This window comes from Anticarsia gemmatalis, chromosome 24 (genome assembly GCF_050436995.1).
Source record: "Anticarsia gemmatalis isolate Benzon Research Colony breed Stoneville strain chromosome 24, ilAntGemm2 primary, whole genome shotgun sequence".
Taxonomy (NCBI): Eukaryota; Metazoa; Arthropoda; class Insecta; order Lepidoptera; family Erebidae; genus Anticarsia; species Anticarsia gemmatalis.
In genome coordinates this window covers 566598-591169 of record NC_134768.1, presented here as the reverse complement: position 1 = coordinate 591169, position 24572 = coordinate 566598, and the positions used below count along the sequence as shown (strand labels likewise).

Here is a 24572-nt window from a genome sequence, read left to right as displayed (position 1 = left end):
GTACAACCCCGCTGACCTGGACACAGGGCAATGAACGTATTATTACTTAGTATTTTATTTATATAATAATAGTTTGCAGTATTTTCTACTATCATTAAGCTTTTAAGGAAAATACATTTTCATATTTTCTGTTCGAAATAATGTAGTTATAACGGTAAAGAAAAACATCATGTTGAAATCTTTCATGCTTCAGAGTTCTTTAAAACATTTTTTGAAGGAATGCAAAGTCCTCAACCACTTGGTCAGTGTGGTGGACTCAAGACCTAACCCCTCACTCACTTCCGGGAGGAAGCTCTTGAGACATTAATGGATTAGTTATTATTTATTACAATGTTAGCAATTAATGCATTTACCAGAAGAGTCGATAAAAGGCAATGCACTAATGACTTTACGGAGTTACGTGTGAATCCATGCCTTATTGTAAGTGTGGCTGTTTACGGCTACTGACACACATTGTTGAAATTAGGCTGGAGATAGTTAAAAATTCGGGAGCCAAGAGACTATTCCTTTTTGGGTGTTTTTCTCTCATCTTATATCAGAAGGAATGCAAAGCATTCAACCCGCACATTCGACTCGAGATCTATCATCTGTCATTCCGTTCACTCTTGCCCAGCAGTGAGACTGAAATCTGTTAAATATAGACATCATGCATGTCTCTGTATGTTTACAGATTTGTGGGCATCTGGCAATAATCTATCAAACGTTTGATTTCCTGGAATGGCGTAGTTTGACGTATTACGATATCTATTTTAGTTCCCATATCAGTATTAGGTCGAATTTATAGCTATTTATAGTATCAACAAAATCCACATCAGACCTACATACATACATTATTATTATGAATATGAAAGTTTGTTTGTCTGTCACGGCTGAACCGCAGAACCGATTGCCATGAAAACATAGCTTAGGATCAAAGATTTTAAGACACATACCTACTTATTCCCATGATGCTGACATAAGTTAGTAATTGATATAATTTGATGTAATCTAAGTACATTTTAACTTCTTTTGAGCCCGGTTCTTACCTCCTCTATCTGTCCTAAAATATTTTTTCATTTATTCATCAATTATTTTTTAACCCATTACTGTCCCACTGCTGGGCAAGGGTCATCTCCCGAATTCAGGGTCATTAAAATCAAATATTTTTTTAGTAAGCAGGTATTTGTTTTTATAGATTCAACGTCAAAATCATCTTTTGTGAAGATTTCAGTTTTCTAGCTATCACGGTTTATGAGATACAGTCTGGAGACAGACAGACAGCGGAGGCTTAGCAATAGGGTCCCGTTTTACCCTTCGAGTATGGAAAATATTTAACCATAATATGATAGAAAACCTGAAAATGGGTAAATATAGTGAATAATGTACAGTGCATATTCCAGGCAGTGTTGGGCAAAATTTAGTTTGATTGATGATTGATGATTAAGATTAAATTATTTATTCATGACTAATGAATAATGACTAAAAAAATTCAATCATGAGTCGTGATTGATGATTAATTAGTGTTAGTGTTAGTTATTCAATCATGACTAAAATTTTAATGACTAAAAATAATAGTTAAATAAAACTAAGCTTTTCAAGTCTACGTTCCATGAATGTTGATTTGTTAATCACAGGTTTTTAATTAAAGCTAGTTTTACAACAGAATCAGTTTTTTTTTTTTTTCAATTTACACAGGTACACATTTGCAAAAATAAGTTCGGGCTAATTTAGTTTAAAATAATTTAAATTGCTTTTTAAAACTACGCGTTTTGAAAATCAAATTTTATAAATAATGGAATTATCTTCTTTCAGTCAACTTAAGGTGGTGATCAGTTATAGTTTTATAGATATGTTCAATTAAACTAAAATTATGTCACCTGAATTATTTTTTTTAGTTTAATCATCATACAAAAATACAATAAATTAGTCATCAGTCATTTAATCATTAAATGATTGATGACTAATTTATTTAATCATGATTATGATTATTATTTTTACTCATGATTAATTCAATCATGACTAAATAATTCATGACTAAATTAGTCATGACTAATCAATTGATTGAAAAAATTAGTTGATTGACCCAACACTGATTCCAGGCATTATTTTTACTTAACGTAGCCACGAATTTAAGTTTAAAAAGCGTCATTTTTATCGGTTATTTGAGTAAATATGTATGGAAGGTTGTCACGGTGGGCCGCGACATAATTGGTTGAGACAACCTCGGCGGCTGCCCCGTCCCCTCCCGCTTGCCGTAATTATAGAGCTGGGTATATATTGATGTGTTTGTTTTGTAGATTTTCTTAAAATATTATACTTAGTCGTTTTTTTATTAAGTGGTATATATAAGTGTAATATATTTTTTAAATATTCTGTGCTGGTATGGGTTTCCCTTTAGGATTTGAGATGATCTTTAGTCCAATATGCTGGTTAAATACGGAGCCTAAATATTGTTTAAAAAACTTTCAGCTATGCAAGTTTCACTGACGATGTTTTACCTGAATGATAATTTATATTTAATAGGCATAAAATTACGGAATACTTATACCGGTTTCAAATGTTCAGTTTATTGTGTAGGAAACTACAAATTAATTTCTTGGTAGTTTCCCACGCATTTTTGATGAGGATTATGCAATACGATGTTATAATGGCTCCTTTATATTATCCTATTAATCGTATTAATTAATAAAAACAGCTTTTTGTAACGAATAAAAAAACATGTAATTTCAATTGAGTATTTATAAATAGTAGCGTTATCTTAATCGTTGCACAATTTTAGAACTAAGAACAACAAGTCGATACATCATATAATTTACAATTAAATAAATAATATAAAAACAAAGTCTTGCCCAAAACACGTACCACAGAAAACGTAGCGTCGTAGACGTACCCTTACAAAACATAATCGTAGCTAGCTGCTACGCTGTACGTATGTCGTAGCGCTTGGCGGGCGGGGTCTACGCCACAGGGCGGCGTAGTAGGGTGGGTTGCCGCGCTACGCAGACAAACGAACATTTTGACTAAATTCACGTAAATATCCGGGTTTCAAAAAATATAATATATTAAAGATTAAAGATTTTGAGGTTAGACTTATGTTCGAAATTAATATTCGAATGGTACAAATGAATTCCTTAATTATTTTTTCTATGTTTTAGGTTGCAATCGGGTAAATTACAATATTCAAACTTGCCAGTACAATTCGAAATTCTTATCTGGTGGTTACATTTTACTGTGAAAAAGATTCACGTTGTTTTAAAGGTCGACTAGACTGCATAAAAATAATAAAATAAACGTCACGTAATGTAAACATGATTGGAGTTAAGAAATCAACCTGAGCCTAGGTTTAAATTGTATATTATATGCAAACTATAATTACCATTCCAATAATATCCCTCTTTTGGAGAAGAATTTCTTTCAGTATGAGAAAGGACATCGACCACTAGGAAAATTTCGGATTAACCAAGTGAATAGTATGATTTTACACTATGTAGATATAAAATACTTAAAAATAACATAAAAATTCCACGTAAATTTCATCCATATCAAAAACTAAATAAACACAAACTGTGTAAATTAAACAACCCTGTCCAATAATCTGCTACCGTTTAATCTCCCGAAAACGGTGGAGATTTCCCCGCGGGAGGGGTACAGCCGTCAAAAGCGCTTAGTACCAACCCAGCCGCGGCGCGGCCAGCGCGTGTTGCGCTTTATTGATAAATAACCAACACAAAGTAACTACTACATCACTATTTAACACTAAAAACCATTTTCCCAACACTATAATACGTTAAAAAAACAAACTGGTGATGTTTTAAATGCGATTTTTGTATTTAAATAGCGATTTTCGGTAAAGATTCGGCAATTGACGGCAAAAGAATTGATTTTTTCGTACAGTGATTTGTTAGCGGTTTTCGGATTAGGATGTCTGAATATGCCTTTGCCTAAAGTGATGTGGATTATTAAATATATTTTAGGTTTATTGTTGGCTTTAATATCGTATTTTGTTAAACTTTTGGTATTTTTCAGTCTTGTTTCCAATAATTTGGTACAATTATTTCAAATTAAATACATAAATTTACGTTATGATTTTATTATAATTTTATTTACTAAAATATTGCAAAAAAAACAGTATTAAACGAATACTCAATGAAATTATTTTCAAATAAAAATGATTTCTATTTAAATACCAGCGGTTTTATCATAAAAATGAAGACTCAATAATATTTGCTATAAAGCTTAAATCAAAACGTTTACTTATTTATTTACTAATATCACAAAAAAATAACATTATACGAACGTATTTTTAATAAAAAAAATGCCTAAAACAATTTATTTTATAGAAAAATACAGCAGCAATATTAAAAAATAATCTAAAAAAGGTTTAAAATTGTCAAAAAATCTGGTACATGTGCCCAATATGGCGGTTTGCAGCACAATTTGGACGTAAACCTCGCTTCCTGTGTGCATTGTGCTGAAAAATAACACCTACTGTATAACGGTAATGTTACCTTAGCAAAAAAAATATAGAATATTTTTTATTTAGTAGAAACAAGACAATTAAATTTAGTTTTTTTCTTTTGCGTGTGATATTTTTTAATCCATATATTATAATAGTTATTTTTAGAAATTAATTTTGTATGTAATAGATTTACCTAAACGTATAGAATTCTTATTATTTTTTTTGTTTGAAACAACGCAATAATTAAATCATTATTTTCATATTTTTTCATGTAATTAATTTCAATCCTCATAATATTAATATTTAAGGAATTACTTAGAAGCAGATGATTATAGTTAACAATTTTTTTCAAATTATTGACAATAAAATGTTCAAAATTATGTTTGAAATGGAGGCATGATTCTAAAGTACGTCTGTAATTTAAAAGGGTTAAGCAGGAGTGTATAAATATACATTCTTCTTACGTTTTTGTGTTTCAAGTGATTGCGCATGTATATTGTATAGCCTTTTATTGGGCACATAATATTCTTTATATAAAGCCAATATTATTCGTTTTGGTTCAAGATACGACAATTTTTATAAGCTTTATAATTATTATTTTTCTTAGATAATCAGTTTCATCATTTTATACCTACAACTTTATTTGGAATAAAATTACCTTTTACTTTTAATAAATATTATATCCATTCATGATTTCATTTTCAATTCAACTGATTTCCATTTTTCCGCGAAAAGTAATGAAATAAATTAGTATTTTCTATTTAATTAATACTCGCATGTAAGCTTTTTGTACGCTACTTCTGCAGTGAAGTGGCGACTGTCAATAACAATTGCCAGAAATTAATAAAACTATTGGATATTAATAGAAAAAGTTACAAAAATATTTTGCGATTAAAAAGCATTGGCTAGGAGTTTGTTGACAGCTCTTCTCTACTCCCTACCTTCTGAACTGGCGGTAAATTCACTCTCTGTGTATTTCATAATCATAATATGTTGACCTAGATCAGTGGTTCCTAACCAGTGGTCCGTGGAAGTCAAAATGTGGTCCGCGTATGACTTATTAATTTAAATTTTTAATATACTTTATCTTAAATATACTAACATAGTGGTCCCTGCTAACAAGAATAATATAAAAGTGGTCCCGGACTAAGAAAAGGTCGGGAACCCCAGACCTAGATGAACGAATGATTTAGATTATTCATCTACAGTTTTATTTTTAAGAATAGTGTCGTCACTCACTCTTTTAAATCAAAGAGTAACACGGACTCTTCTTTCATAGATGTCGTGATCGCGCATATTTTACTCTAAACTGAAATAATCTGAAAATTTAGAAGAAGGTTATAGGTAATAAAAAAATAGGTCGAAGAGATGGGGCACACTAGAAAACCATAGAAGTCTATATCAATGCAAAGCCTGGATGATTGTCATTTATACACGCCAAAACTATTGTATCGATTTTGATGAAATTGTGAACTCGGATTGTTTACAACCTAGATTACATACATACATAAAATCACGCTTTTTCCGCAGGGGTAGGCAGAGACTGATCTTTACCTATCCGTACTCAACATACATATAACCTACTAGCTTTTACCCGCGACTTCGTCCGCCACCCTAATTTTCTCATTATACGTCATTTTCCCGGGGTAAAAAGTAGCCTATGTCCTTTCTCGGGTATCAAAATATCTCCATACCAAATTTCATGCAAATTGGTACAGTAGTTTAGGCGTGATTGAGTAACAGACAGACAGAGTTACTTTCGCATTTACAATATTAGTATAGAAGTATGGATTTATACCTAACTCGAGAAATCTTGAAACGAAGTCGCAAAATCTAGTATCATTTATTAAAAATATACTTGACCTATTTAAAGTTCGTTGGTGTTATTACTTCGTTCTATAAAAGAGGTATATTATTAATTAAGATGTAGACGTAGGTACGATATCTTGAAGGTGAGCCGGGTGAAGTGAATGTGCGTCAAGGTTCGCGCTGGTTCTTCGTAACGTCTTGAAATGTTATAAATGTCTTCATAATGCAAGGTTATTGGTTACTGTTTACGGATGTGCAAATGCTCTAGTTACAATAAAATCAAATCATTTATTCATTTAGGCCAAATATTGACACTTATGATAGTCGTTACAATTGCTGAATCTACCACTAGCTCGGAAAGGGGGTAGAGCCTTATGAGAAGAGCTAGCAAGAAACTCACGGCCACTCTTTTCAATCGCCAAAAGTTTTACAATGTGGTTGATACAATAATTGGTCATGCGAGGAGCTGCTAACAAACAGCGCATAATAATAGTTTTTATTGCACAAATGTTATAAGAAATTGATACTTCTTATTCATTACTTATGGTATTTATTTAATGTCACATTTCTACGCGTTACATACTTACATATAATATAGATACATAATAATAATTGGTTACTTTTTAACTGTTTTAGACAAACAGAGTTATAATAAAAATAACGCTAATTTAAAATGACAATAATCTGCAGCACGGTTCTCTACAATTGGAATCATCGAGTATCGAAAGTTTGACATTTAAAATGTACTGCCAAAATAGTTTCTACGACGCCCTCTAGAGGCGCTGAACTGATTGTCATATAATTATTTTCGATACCTTGCCGGTTGTCGTTGGTCGATAGTGGTAGACATAAATAAAATGAGTTTCACTTAAAACAAGCGCTTGATCCTTCACTATATAAACGATTTTTAACTCTCGCGACGTACACATAATATTATAATCGGCATCGCTTTTAAGACCCGTAACATTATAATATTATATAGACTATATAGTTGGGAATTTAAGTACAACATGACGTTAGCTCAAATCCGCCACGATCCTAATCGAATTCGACTATCAGAAGTAAGTCCGATGTGCTGTCTGTATCACAGTATTACCTTCAAACGACCTTGAACAAACTCTCTCCTCACACGTTATGCAAATAACTATCACTTGGCTGACAACTACCGGTTCTCGATCATGATGCAACAGAATATTCCGTGATGATCTAATACAGTCAATAAGGTTATTTTGATGATATTACGTCTTCATTCGTTTAGATTATACGTATATATCACGCCTGTTATATCCAAAAACTTAGGTAGAGGTGTATAATAATACGCTATCATTTCGCCATTAACAATGTGTGTAATAGGGAGCGAGTCTATTGCCATATAAGGAGCGCGTTGCCTATTACTATTTCGATAAAAATTCTTATATAAATTAGAAGATATATAGTAGGTACTTTACTTGTCATAGCTATTGAACCTGAGACCTGATGTTAACTAGTCGGATACACCATCGACCGCGCCACAGAGGTCAATAGAAAATACTGAATTTTTATTAAAAAAATTCGAATATTTTAAATTTTGCTTCAAATTGGAGACAAGTTCTACAACCGGGCTATTTTATCATGGCCGCTAAAATTAGGTCTTATCTAAATTAAAAAAAAAACATTGGCCCTTGAGGCTATTTCCTGCGATAAAAAAAATATTTAAAAAATATGTGATTTTTTTGTCATGTTAGGTATAACCAATTGGATAATTTGGAGTTTGAGTTCAATATTTATTATTTCAACAAAGTAGATTGGATTAAGTAGACATCTACTTTAATCGAAATCAATTCAAATCCACCAAATTTTTACAGTTTCCTACTTATTTTTCACTAGCTGACCCGCGCAACTTCGCTTGCGTCACATAAGAGAGAATGAGTCAAAATTTTCCCCGTTTTTGTAACATTTTTTACTGATACTCTGCTCCTATTGGTCGTAGCGTGATGATATATAGCCTATAACCTTCCTCGATAAATGGGCTATCTAACACTGAAAGAATTTTTCAAATCGGACCGGTAGTTCCTGAGATTAGTGCGTTCAAACAAACAAACAAACAATGAAACAAACAAACAAACAAACTCTTCAGCTTTATAATATTAGTATAGATTAGTATAGATTTATCTTATCGTATGGCTAGTGGTCAATCTAGTGTCAAAGCGGTTCAAACTACCCGAAAGGTCTTTGAAATGGCTTAACGGCTCACTTCAAATTCCACCGTGCGGTCACCCATCTACGGATAGCCCGCGTCAAGGGTTGCTTAACCCACAGATCTTTAACTGATCGATGAGCGCAACTAGCTATGATCGTCTCAATTTCCTTCTAATATTAATAGTCTTCAGGCCGCCTGCGACTTCGTCCGCGTGGAAACCCTTCCCGTGTAAATCCCGATCCCTCGAGAACTCCGGGATAAAAACCTATGTGTTATTCTGGATCTTCGGCGACCTACATACCAAATTTCATCGTAATCAGTTCAATAGTATTTGCGTGAAAGAGTAACAAACATCCATACATACATACATTCTCACAGACTTTCGCATTTATAATGTTAGTAGGATAGATAGTTTGATATAGATATTTGCCACCCACTATCCCAACATTGAAGTCTGACATTTAACCGGGATAGTTTGGGACAGTATCGTGTATCGCGTGGGTGTTACGTGAATATTTGACTCAACTATGACCTTCGGACCTCACTCGAATTAGATACTCTCACTGATTAGTGCGAGATGAATAGTTTGTTACTATTTCCGTAAAGGAAAATAATTCGACAATAATATTAATTGTAAGCCGGAGTTTGGTGACGTGCCCGGTACCTATAGGTAAATTATTTCGCCTTCTTTTATATGGGGGACTAACATTGTATATGGCAAAACGTTCATACTCCTCTGCCACTTGGGTTTAACACACTTTTTTTACATCCTAAGAAAAAAAGAAGAAAGTGGCATATTCTACAAATTTAGATCTGAAAGAATAGTACTAAGATCGCACGTTGATAATACAATCGTAATATGTTAATATGTATCTGATCTATTTTATAGGTCAATTTGATAAATAAAATTTTAATATCGTCTGGGGATAATGTCAAAATTATTCTTCAGTAAAGTAACTGACATTCAACTTTTAGATTAGAGCAATAATCATTATTTTTCTTAACGTTTAAAAAAACTTATTCCTTTTTTACCCCCTACTAACTCCCTGGTGGGCAAGTGTCTCCTCCCGAGTTAAAGAGAGGTTAGGCCTTGAGTCCTTCGCCGCACGCTGCCACAAGCGGCCGTGAGGATACACGTGGCGGTTTAGTGGGTATGCCCGCCCTTCTGGCGGGAGAGCCCCACATAACCCTGCACTCAACCCAGAGTGCAGGTGTATGCATAAAACATTAGCCACGTTAAAAAAAAAAAAAAAAAAAAAAAAAAGGCCTTGAGTCCTTCACGCTGGCCAAATGTAGGTTGGGAACTTTGCATGGCCTTAAGAAATGTATGAAACAAATTTTCGGCATGTAAGGTTTCACCACGATGTTTTCCTTCACCGTAACAGCAAGTGATAACTTATTTTAACAGAGTTTCCCTCCGCTTCTGAGGTACATTTAGCGGTAGTTTATCGATTCAATATGCAGCGTTTAAACTCATTTAAACATGACCGTTTGAATAGATAAACTACCGCCTAATGTACCCAAGAAACCGGACATTAAACATAAAATGCTTTTTACCAAAATATATAATAGTTTTCTTCTTCTAAATACTTGCATAGTAAAATTAATGTACATATTCAGAAAATATAACACAAATGTAATTTTAATCAGACTCGTCTAATGAAACCCAAAGCTGGAAAGCGGTTGAAATGCTACTGCGAATTTTAAAATACTGTCAAAGCAAACTAAACCTTATGAGATAAGTTTTAGTAATAATTTTACTTTGAACATTTTATAGCTTTGACAGTCGGATTTTGAAATTAGTTTTTTTTTTATTTTATTCCGAACAGTTTTACCGGTTATAGAAATAATATTTTTTAATCTCTGTAGAAGAGGAATAAAAGTAAATTTTTAAAAGTTACGATTCCTTATTTACTATCCTATTTTGATTATGTACAAGCCGCGATATTTTCAAAATGTTAATTGATACTTAAGTACCCACCAAATAGATAAAAAATCTCACCCACCTCCACTGAAAACTGAAGAAAACAAACCTAATAATACCTTATTTTTTTTGAATATTTTAGTTCCAAAATAACTTAACATCTACTAGCACTTATTTTCCTACAAAACAAAAATCACTCAAAAAAGGACACGCACTTGAAACTACGTAAATTGTCATTAAAACGTTTACTTAGTCCTTTGCGACGAAAGTACCCGATACTAGCCGAACGTTGCCGATCTTCGCCGAACATTGCCGAACAATGCCGAATACTACCGAATGTAAACATTCGCGTGGAAACATTGTTGGATAAGGTTAATTTCCTTGTTCTTATACTTCGCCATTACTTACACAACTTCGTATATTTCATGAAATATCTTATTTAACTAGCTTTGCTTGCATTTATAGGCATTGAATCCGCCATGATGATCAAGTAAGAGTTCAGGACGTTACTTTATTTTATGAACTGTTTACTGTATAAAACTCTGATACATAAGTCAACTACAATAGACACATAACTTGGGAAGGACAAGTGATATTTTATCTTCGTTTTGATCCTTCGACCATTTGCGTGGAAGAGGAATACTTTTAATTATTAACTATATTATCATACATACTTAACATACTATCATCAATGTTACAAATGAAGTTTATTTGTCTATGATGCTTTTACAGGCATACCACTAAACCGATTTTGAAAAAAATTACCAAGGATAGACATGGTTAAAAACCCATTAAGCAGGCCATTTTTTTCAATTTTATGAATGTTCTTTAGTAAGTGTATAAATAACTAAAGAGCTACATTTATTAATCGTGTGATTTTAAAACAAGGTTCAATACAACATCGGTTGATCTTGGTCATGTCGTTCACCGTGACAATAACTAGTGCAATGATGGCCTTACATACGACAATGCGAGAATGCCTTATGTAGTCTTACATTACATACGTCTTAAGACCTTTTACTTCTGGAGACGTTTGTTTGCCTTTTTTGGAAGTGTGACATGTTTAGTGCAAAAAGGGCGTATGTTTTTTGTATGTAATATTAACTTGTGCTTTTGTTGTCTTGAATGTGTAACTTTCTTGTTTTAGTCTTAGTGTATTTAAGTATTATGTGTGGTTTTAAAGCTTATGTAATGCTTGTACGTTTTGGTATAGTTGAAATCTGTAAAACACGACCCTCACGACTGCAAGAAGCGAAAATAATTGTAGAAACAATGTTAAAAAAAGAATTAAAAATAAACGCGAGAAAAAAATAATGTATTAAAAATAATAATGATACGTGACGCACCAGTTTGTTTTTAATATTTAAAAAGTAAATAAATAAAATAATCTTGACTTCTAAAATATTTATTTAAAACAAGCGGTTTTTGTGACCTTTGAAATTTTGATAGGTACCTTCCGACGTCCTCCTCTCAGACATTACCTAACATTGATGACATAAAAAAAGAAAATAAACATACCTACCTAAGTTATTATTTAAACACAAATAAGTGTTTTAGAAGTCATAACAGGTTTTTCAAGTGGTATTTTTTTACAGAAACCATGTTTAATTTTGACCCAAAACCCAGCCAATTCAAAACAAAGACTGCACAATAAATAGATAAGTTTGCAAGTTCATGTAACTGGCAGTGAAAGTGAATGACGAAATCAGTGTTTAAGTGAGAGTGTAGTCGGCACCGCGCACTGGCTGATCGCGAACGTGGCGCGCTAAAACGAATAAAAAAAAATCAAACGTCAAAATAAAGGCGGGAAATTCGCTGTCAAAAAAAAAGTGTTGTGAATTGATAAATAATATATTGTTTGTTTTTTGTGTGTGGTGTGAGTTGAAATTTAGTAAGATTTTGCGGGGTTAAGGTTGTGTTGTTGTAGCTAAACCGCCCCTAGCGTTCGGCCAATGACGGGGAGGGTGCCGCCCCCGCGCGGCGCCGCGTCGCATGCCTGCCTCGCGGTTACGTTGCTGGTCCTTGTCGCTGGTAAGTCTATTTTCTTATTACTGGCTGTTTAGGAACATACCTGTGCGTTGTCGTTGACATCCTATAGCACGCTCATATTTTTTTTTTGCATCACAAAATAATAATTGATTAACGGATTCACGTAAGCTTTTGCTGACTAAAGAATTAGAAGTCTTAGTTAAATGCTAATTTCTAATATGTAATTTCAAAGTTTAAGAATGTAAAGCTTTGGGATAGATGTCTGTTGACTGTTAGTCAGACCATTTATTTACAATTTAGGTATGTTATTTGAACAACTCCTGCGCTAACAATGAAATCTTGTATCCTCAAAGTAAGAGAAAAAGAGTTGCTTTATACAAAATAATATTTTATGAATGTTTCGAAACTCTCGGGTTCGATTACCGTGTCACCCAAAATTTATCATTTGGCTAGTGGGAAAAAATAACTATAGCGGTTTTAAAGGACACTGATCTACCTATCTCGTACATTTTTCGTTCTTTTGCTGTCTGTCATACTATCTCCCGGATAAACTATTTGACACTTATCCATAAGCATAAACTGGACCTATACTTAAATTAAAACCGGTATTTTTAATCTGAATATTTTTATCTATAATACTTTCGAATACAAACAGAAGTAGGTAGAAGGGAAAGGTGGGGTCAATGACCGCACAGTTCATGCATAACAGAGTATATTAGCTATGTTATGTCATTGCTTATATTGTTTGAATAAGCAGTGACTCGGAACATCTTAAAAATTACTCAGAAAAAAGAAAGAAAGGAAAATACCTTTACATTTTATTACGTCAAAACTTTTTGAAAAGAAAATCTCTCACTATCTATACTAATATTTTGAAGAGTTTGTTTGTTTGTTTGATTGTTTGTTTGTTTGTTTGTTTGTTTGTTTGAACGCGCTAATCTCAGGAACTACTGGTCCGATTTGAAAAATTCTTTCAGTGTTAGATAGCCCATTTATCGAGGAAGGCTATAGGCTATATAACATCACGCTACGGTCATAAGGAGCGGAGTAGCAACGAAAAATGTTACAAAAACGGGGAAAATTTTGACCCATCCTCTCTTATGTGACGCAATCGAAGTTGCGCGAGTCAGCTAGTGAATAATAAAAATGTAAACTATACAATATTTAGCGTTGTTGATAGCATATTACAAACATAAACCGTAAAATATTTTGTTATTTTCTCATATGAACATTTTAGTTTGTTTCAAGAGGGAATTGAACCTACGACCAGGAACATAGAACATTTTTATACGCAGATGAAATCGCGGGAAGAAGCTTGTCTATGCCAGAACAATTTGATTAATTAGAACAGTTTAATATCATCTTAACTATAAAAATAATTTAGATCGTGGTATAATAATCACTACAAACTTTAATAATTACAAACTATTAAATTTTAGTAAGCAATTATGATTTCCATTTGAGTAAAGATACAATAAATAATATCAATCAAACAGCACACACAAATTAAAGTCATTATCTTAAAAAATATCATAAGTTACGTAATGAGAGTAAAAAATTAATGAACATTAAATACCATAAGTGCTTTATGTTTTTCCATACATCCGGTTATAATACTCTAGCGAAAGCCCGCGACTTCGCTTGGACTTTAGTTCTCATTTCCTATTAGTCATAGCGACTAGTTATCCATACTATTCCATACTAATATTATACATGCGAAAGTAACTCTGTCTGTCTGTCTGTTACTCAATCACGCCTAAACTACTGAACCAATTTGCATGAAATTTGGTATGGAGATATTTTGATACCCGAGAAAGGACATAAGCTATATATCATCACGCTACGAAAGTAGCAGAGTACCAGTAAAAAATGTTACAAAAACGCGGAAAAATTTCATCCATTCTCTTTTATTGGACGCAAGGGAAGTTGCGCGGGTCAACTAGTAACTTATAGCCTTTCTCAATAAATGGGCTATTCAACACAATATTGATTTGTCAATTCGGCCCATTATTTCCTGAGATTAGCGCATTCATACAAACAAAATCTTCAGCTTTATATTATTAGTATATATTAGCTCAGTAAACACAATTATGTGTGGTCATAAAACATTATGTGAGTCAAGTTCAATTATCAAGGTATACGACTATACGTGTCTATTAATATAAACGTTGATTCCTTTAGAATTGCAATTATATTGGTTTTGTTAGCAATAATCTATGTATCTAGTAAAACTACGGAACTGATTATTCAATGTATTCATAAATTGTTAATATTTAAAAAAAAACATTTGATCCCCGTATACAAGACTTACATACCGTACCTACATTTCATTTTCCAATAAAACATATGCAAAAATATTTTTACGAAAATACTAAAATGTCGTGTTTTTGCAAACCTTTCTCGGCTTTATTTCACGAACTGATAATACATTCAACATTAGAACTCAACATGTGATTCAATGTGGCGCGGTCGGTAGTATTCGATTGCTGATCATGAGGTCTCGGATTCTATTCCCGGGTCGGAAAATGTGCTCTTGGTTTCTTTTCTAATAATGTTTCTCTATAGTAGCCCGGAGTTTGGTAACGTGCCCGGTAAATGGCAATAGGTTCGCCCTCTAATATGTCGGACTAATATTGTTAATGTCGAAACGTGGATGTATTTCATACACCTCTGTCGGCAACTTCAGGTATAAAAGTCGTCCCTCGCAAACTTAGTCGCAGGCAGTCACTATACTTGAATCTATAGCCTAGAGCAGCTTAGAGCTAAGGATTATATATATACTCATTAACCTATATATAACTTATAGCTATTTATAATACTCACGAACTAGTTATTGCAACAACTAAAATAGATCGTTTGACTCCCACTCATTTAGAAAGGTTAGTTTATTTTCGTATGTTCCTGAAAACTATTCAAATATGAGTGGTATTTGTAACCTTTTATAACATGCGCGGTGAAAATACGCCGAATTCTTCGTTCTGTTGAATGTTATATTCATAATAACTAGGTACCTACGCTTTTAAGAGTTTTGAAAGTAATATAAACTAGTAAACTGACCCGACTTCGTCCGGGTATAGTACAATTTTATTATCTTGATACCATTACCATTAGAATTTTGATCCGGATATTTCAATAGAAACCTTAATACAAACATATAACTCTCACTGGATGCAGTATTTTACATGGAGCGACTACCTATCGAACCTCCACAATCCAGTTACATGGGTTATAATATGATCCGGTAACACTGGCTCACGCTTCTGACTACTGGTAACGACTGTCAAAGCTCTTTGAAAATGACAGCCAGCGGGCTTACTCCCTTAAAGAGCCTTTCGAAACTTGAAGGAACTCAGTATAACATGGTCTGGTGACCATAAACTACAAATCAAGCGTAGCTTAACATGAGAGATCAATCTGCGCTGCTATTTCTTAGCCACGACTCTAAAGAAATACCAATTAACTAAACGTTACACAACTAGGAGATAATTTAGTGAACACCGCGTCATCCGCTGACCTTTGAGCCAAAGGGTTTTGGAGGAAAGCCGAGCGCTGAGAGCCGACAACTTTCTGTGGTTTACTTGTACATTTGAGTTGGAGTTTAAGGGATGGGTATATCGCATCGTGCTGATACTGCGGCGTTTTCTGTGTTCAATCCTAATTTTAGTTGTAATGTACAACGCTTGCTACATACATATTCGGTCCGGCAAAATTACCTTGACCGTGAGTTTGTTGCTAGCTCTTTTCATAAGGCTCTACCCCCTTTCCGAGCTAGTGGTAGATTCAGTAATTGTAACGACTATCATAAGTATCAATATCTGACCCAAACGAATAAATGATTTGATTTTTATTTTACCAAATAGAAAAACCGACTCGACTCCCCGTTTCGGTTTGTGCCGATCAGGTTCATCTACACGTATTCAGTTTTGCCACCCGGCTGGGCCGATTAATGCCGATCAGAATATTTGTATAGCTAGCCTAATGTTGCAGACAGAAGAGTAATATTTAAAGTTATTTATTTTGTACGACGTATACCAAACTAAGGATATTTGGAATAAGAATTTGATTATCCGTCAAATTTAATTAACTTTTGGCCATATCAGAAGATGCTGGTCTATTAAGGTGCATTTATGTTCAAGATTACCTAATTAATCTATGCTCCAGACAAAAACCTAGCAATTATACTCATCTAAACTGGCAGACCAAACAGTCACGAAATCCCATCATTCACGAGAGCAATAAACTTTAATGTTGCTTCATAATGATGACAAAAAGTACACCATCTTTGTTATATAGTCATATGTCACGTTTTACAAATGTACCTGTTCACTGTATGAAGGTTAATTATGTCGTCTTGATGTGTACAATGACAGGGTTAAGACATAAGCTTTGAATAAAGCATGTCACCTTGCTGCATAAGTTATAGTCTAAAATCCCGCAATACATAGACCTTCAACGAGCTGAAATATTTTAGACAACCCATTCGCAATATATTTCTTGACATATTTTAATTGCTAGTGTGTAGTGCTAAAAGTCTTTAATTCATTAGCCAGCTCGGTGAACGTCGGTGTATAGCGGGATCCTATTCTATTACAACACTAACTACTTCTTAGCACGTTGTGCCTCCCAGTTGCGGTTATAGGGATGGTTGCGTATTTTCTGAGAACTGAAATTCCTAATTTCGTCAATTTTACGGTAAAATCGTATTTTTTGAAGCAGTTCCTACGATGACCCCACAGAAACAGAAGCTAGACTCTCGGTGTCATATGAATCAGTCCTCTCCTATAGTAAGAGTGGAGTAAGGTTTTAAGTTCGCTACGCTGCCTACGTGAAGGACATTGCACAATGCACATTGTATTCCTTTGAGAATCTATGAAGAAGAATATCTTCTTAATCATACCAGATTGTAAAACTCCACTAAGTACGTAGTAACAAAAATCCAAAAAACTAACTAAAAAACAGCTTCATAAAAAAAATCAAGTTGACAACACATTAGCGAAGTGAAAGAGCGTTTTCCTGTCAAAATAATTGTATTGATACTGAACATTATCAAACATAATCCCTCTTATTAGAGGGTGTTTCCTTGACAACGTTCTCACTTGTACTACCAGAGACAGATTATAATACAAGCTTTTGTTACCGACTTACCTTGTGTTGAACGTTGCCAGTGATTTTCCGACTCTTTTGAACATGAAAAGTTGTTTTAAAGCGTTAACTTTTATAGTTTAGAAGAAACTGTATGTGGTTTCAGTATTTATTAGGTCGGGGAAAAAGTCTTTTCGCATTATTGTATGTATGAACTTAAAATAAAATCTTTTTGGCTTCAAGAATCACAAATGAGTACACGGTTCATTAGGTTTCTTTCAGTGAGCTCGTGAGGTACCCAAATATCGAGCTTTTTTGTGTAGAGAAAAGATTTTGTTACAAGTTTATACATATTCTAATGCGAAAAGACTTTTTCCCCGACCTAATAGGTATGTAGTGTTTCGGATTTGATAACCAGTGATAGTCAAGCGGATCAAGCCTTCCCTGCAAGTAGTCGCGTTCGTCGTCTCATAAGCATCACGTCAAACTATGAGTCCAACACAAAAAAAAGTTAAAATAAATTATCTCCTAGAACAAGGCTCTTTTTAACCAGAATTACAACCAAGCAGAGATACAGCAATCAGCTTCTATTATACCGGATAGCAAAAAAGATCCTTATCTACATACAGTTACGAAATAAAGAGTTCCGTTTTAGAATATTTTTGTGAAAAACAAGTTAAATACATAATAGAGAGAGATATTTAAACATTTGTGATGTAACATGTCGAGAGGAGAGGTCACAGAGGTCGTTGACCCGCCACATCCGCGGTATAATTTGACGTTAGTCGTGCGATTCGTGCGAATTGCTACAATCGAGGATAGATTGCTCTAATGCTGTAATTTACTCAACAGTTGCAGAATAAAGCACGTTTTGAAATCCCTTTGTATTTTGCACGTAATGTTTAAACTGTATGTATTAGGTTTTTTTAAGGAGCAGTTGACATCCGAGTGGTATAAGTTAGGGTATCTTCCACGCAAGTGGTTCCAGCCCTAGGCAACACAACAATGATTTTTCGATTAATTAAGTATTTTATCTACTGTACTCGGGGATGTATGTTTGGTTGGATTCATGATTCGGCAAGGTTGCACAGACCTCGCCGTGTAACCAAGTAAATTAAAAAAAATCATATACTTACCTCTTTTCAAAAGATATCGAAAAAGGAGGAGGTTCTCAATTTGTTGAGATATATTTTTCTTATAAGTAACAAACACTCTTTCGAATCTTAGCTGCTAGAATAAAAATACATTCTTATTTGTGTAATCTAAGTCTTGAGTCTAAGTCTTAGTGTAAGTGTTAAGACTAATATTTTTTTTCGTGTGGGAATTAAACTCACGAGTTTCACTACTAAGGACGACATACTACTTCTCTTAGGAAAAATACAACATTTAAGTATATTTTCCTTGCTGCCTTCAAGCATCTGAAACAGTCCAAAATACGAACACAGGCCAATAATAATAACATGAAAACAAACAATCAAGATCGTTAATGATGTAGAGTCTATTTAGACAATGGAAACCTCAAGATAAGCGGTTCATATGTCACAATGGTGATACTAGGTGATGTGAGTTCTCATGAAGACTGCACAATGAAGACAGTGGCGTGGGAAACGAAACTGTGGCGAGAATACAGTGTACGATGATTTCTAGAATTATTGTATTCCGAGAAATGATTGCGAACAATAATGTGTAATGGTGGCTGTTGATCAGTATTTTTTAAGTCCAGTAGGTGTTCCAGAGAATGTGTTTTGATTGGTTAGTGGGAGTTACGACAGTCGGAATTGTAGAAATTTAAAAATTATGTAATTTAAACCATTGCTAACGTGATGTCTATGACTGCAAGGTATCGGGTTCGATTTACGGGTCAGCCAAAGTGCTTTTGATATTTTCTATTTTTTATAAGATTTTTTCTCAAAAGTAGTTCGAAGTTTGGTAATGTGTCTAGCATAAAATTCGCTCTCTGTTATAAGAAACTAAATTGTAAATGTCGAAACGTTGGTATATTTCATATACCTTTATCTACACCTTTGTTTGTGTATAACAGGGGTGATTTTATATCTGTATCCACACTACCTCTGGCTTATGTAGATGTACAAAATAGCGTAAAGACAAAGAAACTAACAATTTTAAAGACAAACACAGCTTTAACTTCATCAAGCAGTCTAAAAATTTATCAGCATCGACATTGAACAAATCTAAGCCGTGCAAGCCGGGGGGCTAAGCCCTTCGTCGTTAGTATTGTATGTGCACACCACTCAGTTCCCTGTACAAGTCTATACGCTGGCAATAACGAGGGAATGTCCGACCGTTGTGTTGAAGTATAGCCGACTATAGCCCTTCTACTTGATAGGTAATAAGTACAGATACTCTGGTTATAAGTATAGATACTGCTCTTGGCCTGGTACAGAGAAAAAATATAATTTCCATATTAACAACATCTTCTTCTTATCGTATGGTTAGTGGTCAACCTAGAGTCAAAGTTGTTCAAGCCGTCCGAAGGCCTTTGACGTGGATTGCCGACTGTTGTCTTAATTCACAACCACCAAGCGTGCAAATTCTCTTATGTTAACTTTACCGAGACTGACTTTTGCAAGTGGGTTTTTACTAAGTAAAAATCAAGCTCTCGACTCCTACGACACAGATTAATAAATACTCGTAGTTACTACGCGCTACGTAACCCACGGGCAGTTAGTTGTAGCGTCACTGTGATCAGTTTACGATAAGATTTTCGGAAATCCCGACCGTGCTTACGATACTTAAAATAATCAATTTCCCCAAAAATATCTTAAACACGTTTTAACGATCCCCCCAAGGGTTGAAATGGGGTATTTGAAGCACCCCAAAGGTATAAGCACTCGCGTTTATCCCATGATCCCATTGTATCAATCAAATCATCGTAGTATTCCCCCGAGCCTTGCAAATCGTATGCACCCCTAGTCATTCGTCTTACGATCTGGGGTGGTTTGGTCACCCCACCATTTATTACCGTAACAAGGTTTTGCCAATCGCCGTTTTTGGGGGCTCAATTGTATTTTTGTCAAGGTTGTTATTTTTAAGTTTATTGGAATCTAACTGCATACCCCGGTGGTCTAATAATAGGCTCCACTGTAATAAAATAAAGAATTGCTGCTTCTTGGGCAAAGTCTGGATAAGTTTAAAGGTAAAGCTAGTGTAAAGTAAGAAAGTACATTAGTTAAAGATAGATGTATGGATGAATTAAGCAAAGGAAGTTTGATCAAGTTTGTAAGGATCGTACCAAGTGGAGTTCTTTTATTTTATGTATGTATGTCTTATATCCATTAGAACATAGGTATACCTAAAGTTTAACATATATGTTTGAGATGCACTATAGTTTCGTCATACAGAATGTAACTTCCACTAATCTCTGGACTACCAATGTGAACAGTCTTTCCGAAATTATAACTGCTTTAAAGCACTTGTTTTGACGATATACTTCATACTGTGCAAAACAATCAATCTAAAATCTTTTAGAAATCCACTTAAATAAGACTACATGGGTTCCGTACAAGGCTCTCCTCGCAATAAACCCTTTGCTATTGAAATAAACGCGAACAATCGCAATAAGAGTGCGTTAACGGCTCCACTTCTATCTTTATAGGGATTCAATGTTATGGCTTTGCGTCAAGGGGCCGTTTTCTATGAGATTTGCTGGTTGGGATTCTTTTGAGGGGTCAGTTTTAAAGTATTGGTCTTTAAATTGTTTGTCTAATTTCGTACTGAGTGTATCTGTTATTAAAGTTATACTTTACATATTTTTGTGGTCATGGCATTAAGTCTCAAGTTTGATTCGAGGTTGGACTCAGTTACATGGAGCTTATTTGATTTCTGTAGCTCGATTCTCTACTACTATCAACTACCGACTACCGAGCTGTCATCGACAAATTTTGTATGAATATCTGATCAGCGCCTCTGACGGGTGTCGTAGGAAACATTTTGGCAGTACATTCTAAATGTCAAATGTCGATAGCTAGCAGGTTGTCGGTAGTCGATAGTGGTAGAGAATCGAGGTACTGTTGGACAGTTTTAAGCAGTCATTGGCATGTACTTTATAAAGCTCCTTACTCCCTTTTAACATAGGACTACTGTTATCAATGAAGAAAAGTTGGTATACTCCTCACACTTCTACAATAATTTTATAAAAAAGTTTGAATATATGTACATACTATCATATATTACATACAAACTATCATAAAAAAGTTTGAATATACAGCATCACTAAGAATAAAATGGCAGTAAATAACTATCATTTTATTTAGCCACCAATTAGAAGAATAAAAAACAATTACGAAAAGGCACATATCTCGAGTCTTTCAAATGAGACTTACGCCCTTTTTGATATCCTGAACAACTTCATACAACTTTCCTCCATACAAGATAGTTTCATAGTGCAGCAACAAATATGTGCTCCCGTCGCGTCGGCAGACGGCAATAACCAGTCACAGTTGACTGTTTGACTGGTAAACACCACGGTACTCGCTCACATACATATTAGAGTACCTATGTAGTAACTACATGTACTGTGACGTCACTGTACATAGGATTTAGTTTATAGGAAAGTTTCAACTGATTTATGATAGAATATCAATGACAGATATAAGTTTAATGACCACAAATTCCTCTGTGGCGCGGTCTGTAGTGTATACGACTGTCAACCACGAGGTTCCAGGCTCGATACCCAGGGCGGACTAACTGCAAGTTGTGTTTTTTCCCCCAATTTATTGATCATAATAATTAACGAAAACATAATTTTCTTTATAATTTAAAACCCTGTTTAACCATGATTTTACGGCGATTAACGTGGCTTGCAGCACGGTCTCTGCCTATACCCTCGAGTATAACAGGCATACATTATGTATATAATAGTAATAGGTTATAGTTAAAAAAACCACACAAGCAGAACCGCAGGTAACTCGTAAAGAAATATATTTCTTTCTAACAGTAACAATAATAGCTACTGAAAAAATCCAGATAAGTTATAAACCTCCCCTTGTTATAGTAAACCGAGTATCATGATATTATTCCATCAAAAACACTCGCTACAGAAAAACAAAGGGAAAATAACACGTTTCATACATGTATGTGTAGATGTATGAAATACACGTGTATGTATGAAATATACATGTACGTGTATGAAACAAAGGGACGTTTCTTACAGTTTTTCTTGCGAATATGATGTGAGAGTGACGAGTTTTCGTATAAACGAGTATCGAAATGCGAAGACAAAACTGTATTAAGTGTGCGAGGGTGCTACCCTCCGAGAGAGGGAACATTAGGGCTGTGCTGAAATTTAGATGTGACATTATTAGTAAATACCTACTATTAAATAAATTGCAGGAATTATTCATATTATAGTTAACTAGCTTTTACCCGCGACTTCGTCCGCCACCTGAATTTTCCCATGGGAATGCGTCATTTTCCCCGGGGTAAAAAGTAGCCTATGTCGTTTCTCGGGTATCAAAATATCTCCATACCAAATTTCATGCAAATTGCTTAAGTAGTTTATGCGTGATTAAGTAACAGACAGACAGACAGACAGAGTTACTTTCGCATTTATAATATTAGTGTGGATAATTAAGAAAATAAAATATGTCAAAAGAAGTATTAAACACATACTAGTTTCTGTTAGAAGATCTGCTGAGAAGTTAATATTTTTTAAGTAACTTCCGACACTATAATATTATCTTATCGCCGCGACTCCGCTTGCTTGTAATTTGAGCAGGATAAAAAATATTAATTTCGAAAAAAGCTTTCATCTATCTTAATATCATTCAAAATCTAGTGGTTGAACTACAAAAACCAAGAAAGGTTGGCAGACAGATTTTGACATATTATTTTAACACTCAATAAATTAATTTTATTTCTATGTACACAAGAAAAGTAATCAATTTCATATACGTTATATTTTATTTCCTGCTGTGTATAAACCGTTTGTTAATTTCCTGAACGGTTTGAAAGTTACACAATACTATTATAGTAGTTGTTACGTTTTGCGAATAATTTCTTAGTTTATATAAACTTTGCTCACATAACTATGTTTATACGATTTTATACATGATTTGTTCGTATACTACATCGGTGGATCATGCAGAACTTCCATAAAATATGTAACTGTAAAAGGCATAAAATTAATTTCCCACAATTCTTGCTTAAGTTTGAAGTAAATCTGAAAATAAATTCCATAAGACTTAGACATTACCTAAAGCTAGAAATTGCATATACTGAATCAAAATCGAATTGTACCTACATTTATTGAGGTCAGACTAACTGACAAGCGTCTTCTTCGGCGTGAAAGTATACTTCTGTTTTAGTCTATCAGAGGTACTTTTTTAAAAGCCTATGCTTGATTCCTTGTTTTGAGCTACCATTATTAGAATTTTCATTAACATCAGTTCAGCGGATTAGCCGAAAAGACTGTCAGACAAACCTTCAGTTACAGTATTGATATAACAATTTGGAATATATGCTAATAAAATCATGTTTTTATTATTACCAAAAGTATACAAGTATTTTCAATAATATTGATTAAAATGTGGATAGCTTCACGATTTTTACTTATGAAACCAAAATCATGTTAACTAAAATTGATAAAATAAGAATTAATTTACAATAAAATATACTAAACGTTTCAACCCTGCTCAACCCCTAGCGCATCAAATCTCAGGGGTGAGTATGTCAATCAAAATATCCCTTAATGGTGCGGCGATTCTGCAAGGATATTAGATAAATACGCCGTGCTTACGACGCTGCACCAGATAATGACTGGGACTTTGTACCGCTTTGGGGACTTCGGGGACTTTTATATTGAAAATATGAGGTTTTGTTGTGCTGATGTTGTCTATCAGTATGCTATAGTTTATGTAAGTTGGTTAAGTCGTTTTGGGTGAACGTGTTTACAGTTTGGAATTATTATAAGCACAATGTGAGGTAACAGTTACATAAGTTAGTTATTAAAATGAGTAAAAACACTATTTTTATTTTATAAGTCTTCGATATTGCACTCTACTTTTTTGTTTTTTCGACAAAGTTTCTAACTATGTATCTACACGATGTTTTGTTTCTTCGTCTTTCACGACAAAAAATCTAAAACGATGTAGTCTTACTGATTAATATTGTAAACGCCAAAATCTGTCTGT

The 24572-nt window shown here is 34.0% G+C and overlaps 1 protein-coding gene across 1 annotated transcript in view; it reads left to right on the top strand.

Moving 5' to 3' along the window:
* The first annotated feature begins 11953 nt into the window (after positions 1–11953).
* LOC142983714 (protein Skeletor, isoforms B/C) overlaps positions 11954–24572 on the top strand; it is a 44838-nt gene continuing 32219 nt past the window's right edge. Inside the window, exon 1 of the mRNA XM_076130721.1 lies at positions 11954–12381. Coding sequence (XP_075986836.1) covers positions 12303–12381 — 79 coding nt within the window. The 5' untranslated portion in view covers positions 11954–12302. The remainder of the gene's footprint in view (positions 12382–24572) is intronic.